The sequence below is a fragment of the Lathamus discolor genome, chromosome 3 (assembly GCF_037157495.1).
Source record: "Lathamus discolor isolate bLatDis1 chromosome 3, bLatDis1.hap1, whole genome shotgun sequence".
Lineage (NCBI taxonomy): Eukaryota > Metazoa > Chordata > Aves > Psittaciformes > Psittacidae > Lathamus > Lathamus discolor.
The window spans coordinates 135,500,876-135,514,277 of NC_088886.1; the positions used below are offsets into that span (position 1 = coordinate 135,500,876).

The 13,402-nt window shown below is 34.2% G+C and overlaps 1 protein-coding gene across 5 annotated transcripts in view; it reads left to right on the plus strand.

Moving 5' to 3' along the window:
- The window catches only part of LOC136011277 (heparan sulfate glucosamine 3-O-sulfotransferase 1-like), a 67,476-nt gene extending 57,749 nt beyond the window's left edge, over nucleotides 1-9,727 (plus strand). For 3 of the 5 annotated variants that reach the window (XM_065672911.1, XM_065672913.1, XM_065672912.1), the window contains 2 exons: nucleotides 5,661-8,254; nucleotides 9,462-9,727. In XM_065672911.1, the coding sequence (XP_065528983.1) occupies nucleotides 5,780-6,709 (930 nt within the window). In that variant the 5' untranslated portion in view covers nucleotides 5,661-5,779 and the 3' untranslated portion in view covers nucleotides 6,710-8,254; nucleotides 9,462-9,727. Of the gene's footprint in view, nucleotides 1-1,033; nucleotides 1,133-5,660; nucleotides 8,255-9,461 lie in introns of all 5 variants that reach the window. The other 2 variants (XM_065672909.1, XM_065672910.1) reach the window with 1 other exon arrangement.
- Nucleotides 9,728-13,402: the final 3,675 nt, after the last annotated feature.

Below are 13,402 nucleotides of genomic sequence, written 5' to 3' on the forward strand. Positions count from 1 at the left end.
CCTCCTCTGGACTTGTTCCAGCAGTTCCATGTCCTTTTTATGTTGAGGACACCAGAACTGCACACAATACTCCAGGTGAGGTCTCACAAGAGCAGAGTAGAGGGGCAGGGTCACCTCCTTCGACCTGCTGGTCACGCTCCTTTTGTAAATGTCAATTATCAAGCAGAATTAAGGTATTATGAAGAGAACTTCTGATAATTGTATAACTTCTAACATTTAATGCTTAGAATAGGATTAGTCATTGCTTTATTGGAATTGAATAAATTTATATTGGATTTTATTAAGCAATCTGTCACATATGCACAGGATTATTCATTTACTATTTTTCAAAAATGCATAGGCCATACTAAGAACAGATTTGCATTGATTATGCTGTGTAACGAGCTCTATTTTTACCAAAGGAAAAAGAAAAAACAGCCTAATTGCAGATATTTGAAAAATTTTCAAATTGTAATGTTGATGTTGTTACTTAGAATTACTATGTGAAGCCAGTCAGTATGTACTTTACACAGGCATAACTGTCATTACAGTATAATTTTCTTTTTTTATAATTCCTGAAACAGTTCACCTTGTATGACCTTCTGTTGTCAATACAGTTAGGCTGCTATAGCTTTTTTATATTGTCAGCATTAGCAATGTTCTTAATTATAATGGAGCTGTTCGAAATTTGTATACCAGTAAGCCTTAAAATATTTGAATTGTATTCTCCTCCTAGTGGCTTATTTCTGTGTTGGGATAAGTTCATATCTAATAGGAAAAAACAGGAACTGTAGTACACCTTTTTAAATCCAAACATGTTTTTAAAAATCAAGACAAAAATTGATGCTTTGTTATATATTTGTTCTGACCACCTCCCTTTGCTGTATTTTTCAGTAGCAAACAGTAGTATTTCTGCACAAATACCTAGAAACAACAAAATACTGAATTTATACTTTGTTTCAATGGGGAGGGGAGGCACAGGGAAGAAATTGCCGTATTCCACAAAATACTCGCATCTTACGCTGAAGCATTGAGGCATTTCTTTGCTTTTCAGTTCAGCATGTAGCCCAAATACAAGTTAACCACAAAGAGATGGGAGTGGCTGCCATGAAATGGAACAAAATTGGAACTAGAAGGGGAATTGGAATCCCTGGTGAGTTTTATTTTTGGTTAGGACTTCTACGTGACCTTGAGCAGATCACATTCACCCTGCCTTTCTGAAGCATTTGCACTCCTGAACTGGATCTATAGGTTGGTCAGTTGCAATTTCTTGTAAGGTGAGAATGGTATCTTAATGGGGTGCAAACAATTCATTAACACAAAGTGCTGTGGAATTCTCCAGCGAAAAGCATTACAGGCTAATTATTATTAGGAATTAATAATACTATAAATTGGCATCGATAATATAGTTTGGTTTACTCTATGATGGACTTTACCCTGAAGCAAGATAATTCAGAAGCAGCTTAGAGGTTGGGGTTTTTTTACAATAGAGTGCCAGCGGTTAAGGGTCTTTAGAACACTTTTGCAATATTAAAATGATTTTTCAGCCAGCATATTAACTTCTTCAGTCTAGTCTAAGGTTTTAAAGAAGTAAACCAAACAAAAGCACAAGGTATTATTTCCTTAATTAGTCCTCCCTGCAGCACGAATTTCTTTCTGAATTTCATTTCTGCGTAATAAGTAGCATATCTGTTGATGTTCCTTATGTTACTAAGCAACACCAACACTACCAAATAATAGAAAAAAAACAAACAAACAACCACACATGTAAGAAGGCACTGTAATTTTGATTGTGTATCATGGGGTTAATTTCTTAGGAATACTCTGAGATACAGAGAGTGTGCAGTGCAACAGTGTAAAATATATTGGTTTCATTATAAAAAGCAGCTCATATCTTCTAAAAATGTGCATTTCATTGCATACAGGCAGAAAAACACCACAAAAATTATTCAAATAACATTCCAATTATAGTGGATAAATCATCTTTAAAACCTTTACATTTATGTAGCAATTATAAACTAACCACAGGATCTAACATCTTAGAGTATCATCAAAATCAATCAAATATCTTAGGCTGAAGCTGGAATGTTGTTCTGGTGGAATTGCTCCCAAAGGCAATTTTGATCCATTTAGGCACCAGTTTTACAGCACATTCTGAATTTGGCTATTTCTAGTAGTATTTTCTGGGTAATGTTTTTTGTTCTAGCAGTGACTCTATGACATTTCCACTACATAAAACAACTAATTAATTGCAAAATGGTTAAAACTAACATAATTGTTTTCAAAAATGCTGCTAATACTTCAGTCCCTAGAAAACACAGAACCTCTTCTGTTACTTGATTTCTGTGTTTTATAGAAAACTGCTGCTTTCAGATGGTAAGTAAAACAGACTCTCACTCACGTCACATATGAGCCTGAGAATATTTTAGAAGACCAACATTTCCTTAGCTTAAAGTATGAATTTCTCATTCAGCATCCAGGCTTCTTTGGACAACAGTAGTTGGATGACTGGATTCTTAGGTGCATGAAACCAGGCAATTATCAGTTAATTAGGGATAAAACAATACAAGTGTGTTGGGGTTCTTACATAAAATTAAGAAGAGAATTTGAGCATTCTTTCATCTATCACCAGATCTAGGAAGAACATACCTCTGTTTATACTACTGCAGAGTGCCCAATCTCAAATACTTTTATATCTTTTTTTACAATGGTTTTGGTTAATTTCAGAGAAATTCCTTCTTTCTGCTCTCCCCTCCTATTTTTTATTTAAGCTATTAACCCAATTAGTCTCAAGAATACTTCTCAAAAACTCGACAAATAATACTAGTTAAATAAAGCTGCCCAAAATGTCTGTCAAGAAAGAATTCATAAAAAACTGTTTCAAGATGGATTAGGTCTGGAATTTGAGTTAGATAATGAACTGTATGTCTCAACCCTGGATCTGCAAGATATCCCTTGCTTGGCAGACATTCATGCTGGTCTTGCCTCACTTTCAAACTACTTGTAATTGAACGTATACAGGTGTATATGCATTATAACATACAATGTGCCATATGTATCAGCACAATAAAGGTAAATTGGAAAAAAAATTGTAAGGTGTTTACAAAAACAATTCCTCAATCTTCCTGGAAGAATTTTAAATTTTAAATGAAGATGACTGTAAATTAACACTGGGGTTTTGGAACAGGTTAAAAGAAAGATTAACTGCTCCGTCTCCCTTCCTTCCCCCCCTCCTTCTAAATTCCAGACTACTGGCATCACAGGTCTAGAAAACAGTTGTACTGCCATATATTCCTACTTCAGAGAAGAAAGGAAGTGTTTTCAAAACCATTTTATGTGTAGCTCTACCCTTACTCAGAATGGACTGCTTAGGAAACTTGCGAATCTCCAATAATTTAGCTTGAAATTATTAAAGCAGATTCACTACCTATGAACATGCTTAACATTTGAAAGTCAGTATTTTAAGGAGTCATGTGGACTCTGATGCCTCAATTTGCATGGTCAGTCTTGTACATTCTGTGGAGTTTTTCAAAACCGACATTAGCTGCCATTATAGTAGAATGCATTTTGATTCCTCAGCAGCACCATGTTTACCATTTCCCAAACTTGCCATTCGAAAAATGTAACTACAGATGATTTTAGTATAAGCAGATCTTGTTTTCCATCCTGTAATTGCTGTAGAAATGTTTGCATTCCCTGCTCTTGAGGACTTTAAATAGAATTTCCATGTAAAGCTCTTAGTAAAAAACTTGCGACCTTTAGAGTGTAACTTCCTTTCAGGTTTGTAAAGAACAGTATTTTCTGTAGTCTCTGATTACAAATCCAATTTTGTACTTGGACTTTTACAATATTTAAGATGTATACACTCACACAGTACCCAGTCGAAGCTGTGCTTTTTTTGAAGAAGCAATTGCCCTTTAGGTCTTGCTTGAACATAAGACGAAATGTTATGTCCAATCTCCACAGATTTACTCCCTAAAGATCTTAGTTTATTTTTCAAATGGCAATTTTAGGGTTAATACTTGCTATTTATCTGTAATTTTAGAGCTCATTCAGGCTAACAAGAGTCTTTCCCTAGACATCCAAGAAGCTGGAGCAGGTTTTAATAAGATTAAGAAAATAGATTTAATGAATCTGCTACCTTGCCTAGACTGTTGTTATAAAAAATATTCTTAACTAACAGTTTCAGTACTTAAAGTAAGCCTCAAAGTAAACAATTTTTACACAGAAGTACTAAGTGCTCCTCAGAGCCATGACGAATGGGAATTGTCCATGTTTTCTAAGGTTGTTTCTAAGAGGCAAAGTACTGTCACCAATATATTTGGAAAAAGAGACTAACTGACAGTGGAACTGAAGAAGGAGCTAAAATCATAGTATTTCTGAGACTACTTCAAAATATGAGCCATAAATCAAATTCCAAAATCAGATACTGTTCTTTAAATGACTGCTGCTTCACTGTGTGAAATAGCTTGTTTCCACGCTCTACACTGAAAGCAAAACAAGGCTATAGATCCATTCTGTAAATCTTAAAATGTTATAATTGCTCAGAAATTGGATGAAGTGCAAGAATCCTCTCAATGGAGATTTTTCAGGCTTCAGGCAATCGAAGCATAATGGCTCGTACAGGTGTTGCGTTGATCTGAATTTGAGATGATAGATCTGTTTGTGATCTGTTTCAAGTAATATCAAGCAATATAGAATTCCCCAAGAGATTTCAAATGTCACCAACAAAGTTAAAGTGACATTTTTCTTTCACTGACATGTGCACGTGCATATACCTGGAAGCCTAAAGCTTTTTTCAGATTTTTAAGAAATTTAACATTCACCACTTCCTTAAAATTATCGTATGCTATGTGGATTAAGAAGAGTGTAACCAGTTCCAACCAGACTTGCTTCCCTGCAAAAATTTTCAGGCATCTAGGTATCTCTTATATTGAGCTTTGGAGGAATTGCAGAATATTATCTGAAGGTTTGATTTTGCCAAGAGTTTCCTGACACTTAAGTGACTGTGCATTACAAGAACTGGAGAGTCACAAAGAATCCACCGTGTCTCATTTTTGTTCCATACTGATCCGAGACACTTGCTTTGTCACACATCAGTTTTCTGCTCTAAAAGGCTCTGATTCAAAATTTTTGCTTATATCTGTGCTTTCTTTTCTGTGTCTAAGTAAACAGACCTTTCTTAATATGATCCATACCTCACTGGAAACCACATGGATGCATCACCATCCAGTGCTATTATTTAGATTAAGATATACTATACTAGCAGGGAATTTAGGGAAGGGCATTGACATTCAGAAATGCTTTGGAATTATTATCAATATTATATTGGTTATGGTATATACAGCAAGAGAAGTATATGCTGTATATGGAGAAGAACTAGGGAAATCAAGAAAATAATGGTCAACAATTTTAAATCAGGTAAACAATTCTAATGTTCTGTTTAGAGGAAATACAAGCTGTTGAAGGGTTAGCATCCATCACTGGTCACCTATAATTAAGTGAAAAAACACACATGCAGATTTTTTCGTTCTGCTGAAATAAAGTCAGGCAAAACAAACTACTTCTGTGTAAATTTTCCGCTGTGATCACAGATTAGATTTGTGAATTGAATTGTGAATTAAATTTCCAACTGGAGATGCATTTAGAAACACTGACCTGTCTGTCTTTATATTTTGTAGATGCTTCAGAAACTTGCTGTGTGTTTACCACGGGTTCTACCAACCAACTCGAGAAGGGACTTACTTATTCTTTCATTAGCCAAGCATATCATTATCTTGAACTAACTATTCCTCTACACATGGCCTTCCTACTGGTGTCAGCTTATCTTCTGCTGACTCATGCCCAGGGTGCTCCTGTTGAGAATGGGGCACTGTTGGAAACACTGAAGTCACAAGTAGGATTATTCAGCAATAAAAGCGAACACTATTTGGCACAGGTGAGACCTCCTGGCACAAGCCGACAAATACCTCAGACAATCATCATAGGAGTTCGTAAAGGAGGGACAAGGGCTTTGCTGGAAATGTTGGATATTCATCCTAATATTGTGGTGGCAGCTACAGAAGTCCACTTCTTTGACTGGGATGAAAATTATGTGAAAGGAATAGACTGGTATAGAAGTCTGATGCCATTTTCTTATGGAAATCAAATTACAATTGAGAAAACACCAGGCTATTTTACATCACCACAGGCTCCAGGAAGAATTCATGACATGAATAGCTCCATTAAACTGCTGCTTATTCTAAGAGATCCCACTGAGAGAGTTATATCTGACTATACCCAAGTATATTACAACAGAGTAGAAAGCCACAAGCCTGTTCAGCTTTTTGAAGATATTGTTATTAAGAATGGAGCACTTAATACCAAATACAAAGCTATTCAGAGAAGTCTATATGATGTTCATATGGAAAAGTGGCTTAAGCATTTCAGTTTGGATCAAATTCACATAGTGGATGGCAATACTTTAATCAAAGACCCTCTTCCTGAATTACAGAAAGTTGAAAGATTTCTAAATCTTCCTTCCAGAATTATGTCTTCTAATTTTTATTTTAACCAAACCAAGGGATTCTACTGCATAAGAAGTGACGGAAGGGAGAGATGTTTACATGAATCCAAAGGGCGTCCCCATCCTCTTGTTAACAACACTGTTTTAGAGCAACTGTATTCTTACTTCAGAGAGCACAATGCAAAATTTTACAGGATGGTTAATCATTCCTTTGACTGGCATTAATGCATCTGGAATCAATGTTTCTTTTAAAGGGCCGACAACAAACTGTTTCAAACGTATCTTTCTAAACTGCAGAGATTCGTACTATGAGAACATACTGGTACTTTGCTTCATGGGAAAAACATTAACTCATTAAAATAGTACCCTTTAGTCTGGGGAAGCAGAAGTACACATTTGTACAATTAGTGTGAGTCACAGTCTGACCATCATCTTTTCATCATGCAAATACATTGACTACAGTACTTCTTTCAGACACGCATCTATTACAAAATTTGTGCTGTATTGGAATAATGACTACTTCTAACCATGTAAAAATGTAAATATTTGAAATGGTATTATTCTGTTATGTATTTTTTGTTCTTAGTATTTTTTATATCGCGCACAATTGATAGAGGTGTTGATTTCTAGAATTTTTCATACAGTAAATGAAGTTGTATGTTGAAACAGGGGTATACATAGTGGCTCCAATAAATAATTCATCCCCTGTTAATGTTGAATTAATCAATTAATAATAAAAGGAATCTACTTCACCTGTGATTTTGTATAGGTGAAGTAGAAGCTCCCTGTATGTAGATCATTATTATTAAACTACACTCTTATTATCTTGGATTTGGAAAAATAAATAAATAAATAAATAAATAAATCTCCAAACAAAGTAAGACTATGAGCTCTGTGAAGAAGTTTAAGGTGAGAGTTCTGAATGTAAAGAAATTAAAATATCAACTTACACTGTTATTCTGTACACAAAAAAAAAAATAAATAACAGCAAAAATGCAAAACCATTATTTATATTAGGAACAATGCAAATATTTGATTATAAAAATTATCTTGCTTTGTTCTTGAATGGAAAAGCTTCTCATTAGTACTACCATATGGATCACGTTTGTATTCTGTTGTTATTCTGTTGTTCTGGCTTTCGTTTACACATCTCCATCGGCACACTGATTCTTGCTAACAAAAAAAAAAATTGCTTGCCCTCCACAGCGTGGAGTATTTTTATTTTGTCATTTCTAATGCAGACCATGGGATGCTCTCATAGTTAAAATAGTATCTTGTTATGCTGTATATCTCAGACACCATATTCCATATGCTAGGTATGACATACTTTGATTATATATAAAAAACATCTATCTATGCTCCTGCATTAGGAATTTTTTACTTGTTTTGTTTGATGGTATTGTACTTGTGTTCTCCATTTTCATATAAACATTTTATTATATGTCAATACCAAAGAAGATCAACTTGAAACGTTAAATATGGTGCCAGATAGAATTACAGCTACAGATATGCTTGTTTGACATTGTACCTTGCAATCCAGAAACTCTGGTGCACCCCTTTAGTAGAACATTCATTAGGTGCATTCTTCTTCATGCTTCTCAGAACACTGGTGAGTTCTAGTTGTGTGGGCACACTCTGATCCTCACAGCATCAAGCTCTGCTCAACACTGCTGAAGATCCTGGATCTGTGTCCTGTCTAAGCCACTATTCAGCCTATAGGAGCAGATGTTTCTAAAATGGGATTCAGTCTTCCGCTTCACAAGCTAGAAGGTATGTATTGCAGAGCTAATTTTAAGGCTCCTAATACTTTATGAGGGGGCAACATATATGCTAGGCTGGTATAGCAGCATTTCACTGAAGCTGAACAGAATCAAACACAGCCAGATTATGTGGAAATAAGCTTCATATAATATTCCCTCAATAAATAGAAAACATTGAAAATAGTATAATAAATCTTATTCTTGATCTCTTCTACTACTTGTATGTATACAGATGAAAGAAAATTATATGTGTCATTAGCATATAATTAACCTCTGATATAATCTTTCTTAAGTATGCTATTACTACATCTCTGATTTCTTCTGGCCTAAATTGTTATTTACTTTTTCCACCTTTTCTGAGAATTCTGAATCATTGGTCAGATCTGGACACTAATCAGAAGTATAAAGTTGATCTGAATCGGGTGTGGCAATACAAATTCGTTTCTTTCAAATTAGCCAAAGAAGAGGATGTTTATGCTGGTCTTAAACGATTTCTACAAGGACATTAGATAGGGAAACTGTAGTTAATTAGTGGTGTAGTCTACCAATGCCTTCTTTGTCATTTGTCAAGTAAAAACCTGTCCCAGAAAAATTCTGAACTCTGAATCAGTAGGGTGATTTTACGTTGAACTAACACTTCATGTTTTGTGAGCACAACACTTTTAGCTCGTAACAGAAGCCCCAAATCCAAATTCACTATATTGTTTAGCACAGCCTGTTCTTTCTGACGGGTGCAACCTCAGTGATGAATGAAACTCATTCCAGTCCACTAATTTCAGAAATATAGTATTGAAGGTACAATACCTTCAACATACCAACAGTGTATATCATACATTGTAGTTTTTCATTTTTCTTTCAGCATTGCTTTCTGTTTCTTACACATTCTACTTGTTTTGCTTCTTTTCAATGATGAGTCAAATAGTATTGAGTAAGAATAAGGTTCTTTTCTTTTTGAGGGCTTTTGGTGGTTTGGGGGGGTTTTTTGTTTGTGGGTTTGTTTTGGGTTTTGGTTTTTTGGGGTTGGTTTTTTTTTTTTGGTTTTTTTTTTTTTTTTTTTTTTTGCAAGAACCTAATTTGGAAACAATGTGTGCTTTAACAAAGGTTTCAGGTAGTTTGCCAGTAATTGAAGAGTTCACGTCTGTATGTCACATTCAATTTCACAGGCTTCCAAGAAAAAAAAAAATAATTCTAATGTCTTTCTGTATTTGTGCTTGCAGGCATCAAGTCTTTCTTTTTCTTCTCTGAAGTTTACAGCAAATCTTTAGATGAGTTGAATGCAGGAATAGTGGTTGACAGAAGCTGCATGCATCTTTGAAAGTGCAGATCCCTTTCTGGAGTTTACATTTCAAGGACAGCTGATCTGTATAGATCAGTGATGCATATATCTACTTGATTTGTTAGCACTCTTCATTCCTACTCAGCATTTCTGGGAAGGACAGAGTTGATGGAATTAATTCAATGATCACTTTAGAGTTTACTAATACCAGAAGAAATAAATTATGTCTAGTATAATATGAGTGAGAAGTTGGTTGTTTAGGTTTGGTTTTACATAAATCAAGACACTCATCTGAAGTTTTGTTTTGGTGAATGGTATAAAACCTCAGCCTCTGCATTACAGAATTCAATAAACATATCAGACTATAACATTACAAACTGTTTCGATCAGTTTCTGATTTTGTGGTCTGAAAAGTTTATCTCATGAAGGCTGCCTGACCTTCTTCATTCTTCTTGTCTTCAAGATAACACTCCTTCCCTCATCCTCAGGAGGGGGATCAGATCATAGAATCATAGAATAGATCAACTTAAAGCAGATCCACTGAGCCATACTTCAGTAATACAGTAATAAAATAATAAACTAATATATAGTAATATCAATATAGTAATATATAATATATAATATATAATATTATAGTATATAATATAGTATTATAAATACATAAATATAGTATATATACTATATATAATTTTATAGTATCTATAATATAGTATAGTAATATAATAATAAAAAGCACTCAATTTTTGGCACTTGGAATTGAAAAGTTGTAAGATTTTTGAAAGAACTGGAGGCTCACAATCAGTTTAAAGGTGTTATTAACAAGACAGATCTCAATCTAAGAAATTACAGATATCTCATAGGATACATATGATATGATTTCACAATTGATTGCAAACCATAAACTACTCTTCTCCAAATTGGTCATTGAAGGACTTTCATTTCATTATCTGATACTCAAGGGGTGTTTGCAGAAATAAATTTCATGTGGGAGGGTTGCTTAAAAAGATCATGCAGTTGTTTCAGAGGGGTTTGGGATCATCTGAAACAGATGATACAGTCACATGTGTAAGACTACTGCAGAATATATGATGATTTGAGCAGCTCTTTGATGTTGTTTTGCATTCCACAAATATTAAACCTTCACTTGAAACACTGTTCCTTTCCTTTTTCAGTTAAAATGCTGTAGTTATGGTTGCTTTGATCTAATATCACCAAGAATTAACAATATCAAACAAATAGAGCTGTAACTGTATCAGCTTAGCCTTTGCCACAGTAAGAAGCTCACTCACACTTAATACTTATTTAATATTAGCATTTTTTTATACAGACTACATATATTACCTAAAGTACACAAAGGAAAAGTGTTGGGAAGCTGAAGAGGTAGGGGTTTGAACAAAAAAGCTCTTAGCACTTAATGGGAAGAAAACAAAAAAGTTCCTCTACTGCAGTCACCCTCATCATTTTACCACCAGAGGGTTGGACTTCTTCATTGTGTCTTCTGTATCTAACTGCTCAGAGGCCCTGGGCTGGCTTCTGGTCTTTTTATTCATAGCTTAGCCTTGACAGAGCATTTACAGTTCCTCTTAAAGAATACATGTGAAAGCAGAGACATTTTTGGAATATCCATATGCAATATGATAGAGAAGTTTACAGAGGGTATACACTTAGTGTACTTCATTGTATGCTGCTACCCAACATCAACTCTTTCCATTGTATCCTTTTGATTCAAAGCCAATAGATAATCCTATGAAATGCATTGAAGAAAGATTAGATTGACTAGTGCAGGAAACTGCATCTGCATACAGAGTTTTCAGTCTTCATGCACATTTCAAAAGCGCATCAAAAAAGAACTTTTAAAATTGGGTTGTTTCCAGCAAGTTTGACTGCTTATTCCCTTTGCTAATTTAGATGCTTCTTTCACTAGCTGGACAAAAATTTTAATATTGTGATTATCCCCATAAGGACTTGTGTGGTACAAAAAAAAAAAAAAAAAGTTATTATTTTGCTTTATAGAATCACAGTTAAAAAAACCAAACCGCAATACCTTGATTCATAGATTCATAGTAAGAGTAGCACAATAACAATATCACAATAATATTTGCTTGCATAGAAAGAAATATTTAAATTATTTAAGTAAAGATTATGCTTTTGTAAACTTTTATTTCCTATACTTGTGGATTTGATTCTTCATTTCCTTCAAAAATTTGAAATCTATTGTAGAAATGAACAAACACATTGGAATGAAAATCAGTAATAATTTGCCTAGCACAGTAATCATTGCCAGTAGTTAACAGCCAATATTTCGTTACTGGCCAAATAATTTCACTTCAATTATTTCAATGTGACTTGCTAAACTGTTTTGCAAGTTTGTGAAACAAATTTAAAAGTTAGAGCCAACAGTGGATAAAAAGACTCTGCAGTATCATCCTGTGATTGTAGAGGAATTGCCATGTCTTTAAGGTTAATTAACAGTGAAATAAGCTTACCTCAATTCCTGAAAAATTTTGGAATCCAAAATGCTAAAGGAACTGCAAAGTATAAATTACTAGTTAAAGCTGAATCCACTACTTCAGGAAAATACAACAGATTAAAACAGACTGATATAAATCATACTTTGCTGGTTAAATAGATGTGATGTAAAATGCACAGTATCTTGTGTATTAGCCCATGTAACAAGTACTATGAAGTCTATTTTCTGATGCAAAATGGTCTTAAACTTATACATTTTATGTTCTTTTAGTTCCATGACAAAAATCCCTCAGTATGTGTTTAAAGAAAAACATCTTAATGTAAAGCCTTTACAGCGCATTTTTTTTTTCTCTCAAAGGACATTTCTCTGGTTTTGTATTGTTTTCTCTGAGATAAAAAGGTGGTTTGAGTCACATTGCAATAAATGCAGAGTTAACCATAACAGAATTAAAAATATTACTTCTGTTTATTACAGTTCTCAGTGAAGAACCTTTTTAGGGTTCTTCCCTTTTTATGTAGGGACATAATAGTTTAACAATCTCTTTGTATTTTCTCTCTCTTCATTAGCTAACACAACTAAGTTTTAGTTTTTCTTATTTGGAAGAATGTTACTCTAACCTCTTTGCAGTATTACCCAAAAGCACAGACTTGCAGATTGAAGTTAAATGGCAGTAATAAAAGGGAAGGATAGGTAATTAAGAATCCATTCCCTTTGCCACTCAGACTGGCTAAGATTTTCTTATTTTTTAACTCTTTTGATGTGAACATTTTGATCCATTATAAACTTTCTATCAGGATACATCTAGGATGTATCAGCCAAACTTGCAATAGGAGAAAATAAGGTGAGTGAAACTAGATGCACTCAAACCTAAGCTGAAAGCTCTTTTCTGCTAAATATTTGCTGACATAATATGGCACAGTTACAAATTAAAATTATGGTTGGCCTGATAAGACAATGCACAGGACTAAGTCACATATTACTAGATGGATTTATCTAGGTATTCTACATGCCTGAATTAATTTTACAATCATTAGGCTATTAGGGGCATACATGAATATACATTTTCAAAACACTGTATTACACCTTATTAGAGAATATTAAAATACTGTAGGAAAGGTTGAATATATTATGTCTGTCCCTGTGTGAAATGCTGCTGTGCTACTAAGGCAAATTGGATGGGAAATAACAATTCTCTAAACTAAGTGTTGGGCATTTTAAAATTCCTTATGAATAACTTGCAGCACTAGATGTAGCAGGTTTGGTTTTGATTTGACAAGGACTGTCAGCCTAGAAAAATGCTATGCAACTGTCATGAGAAGATTGAAGATACCTTTTCTGTACTGTGCCGAGACACAAATCTACAACTCAAGACAAGTGACACAGATGGAAAACTGTAAACTGCAGGGGGTGCA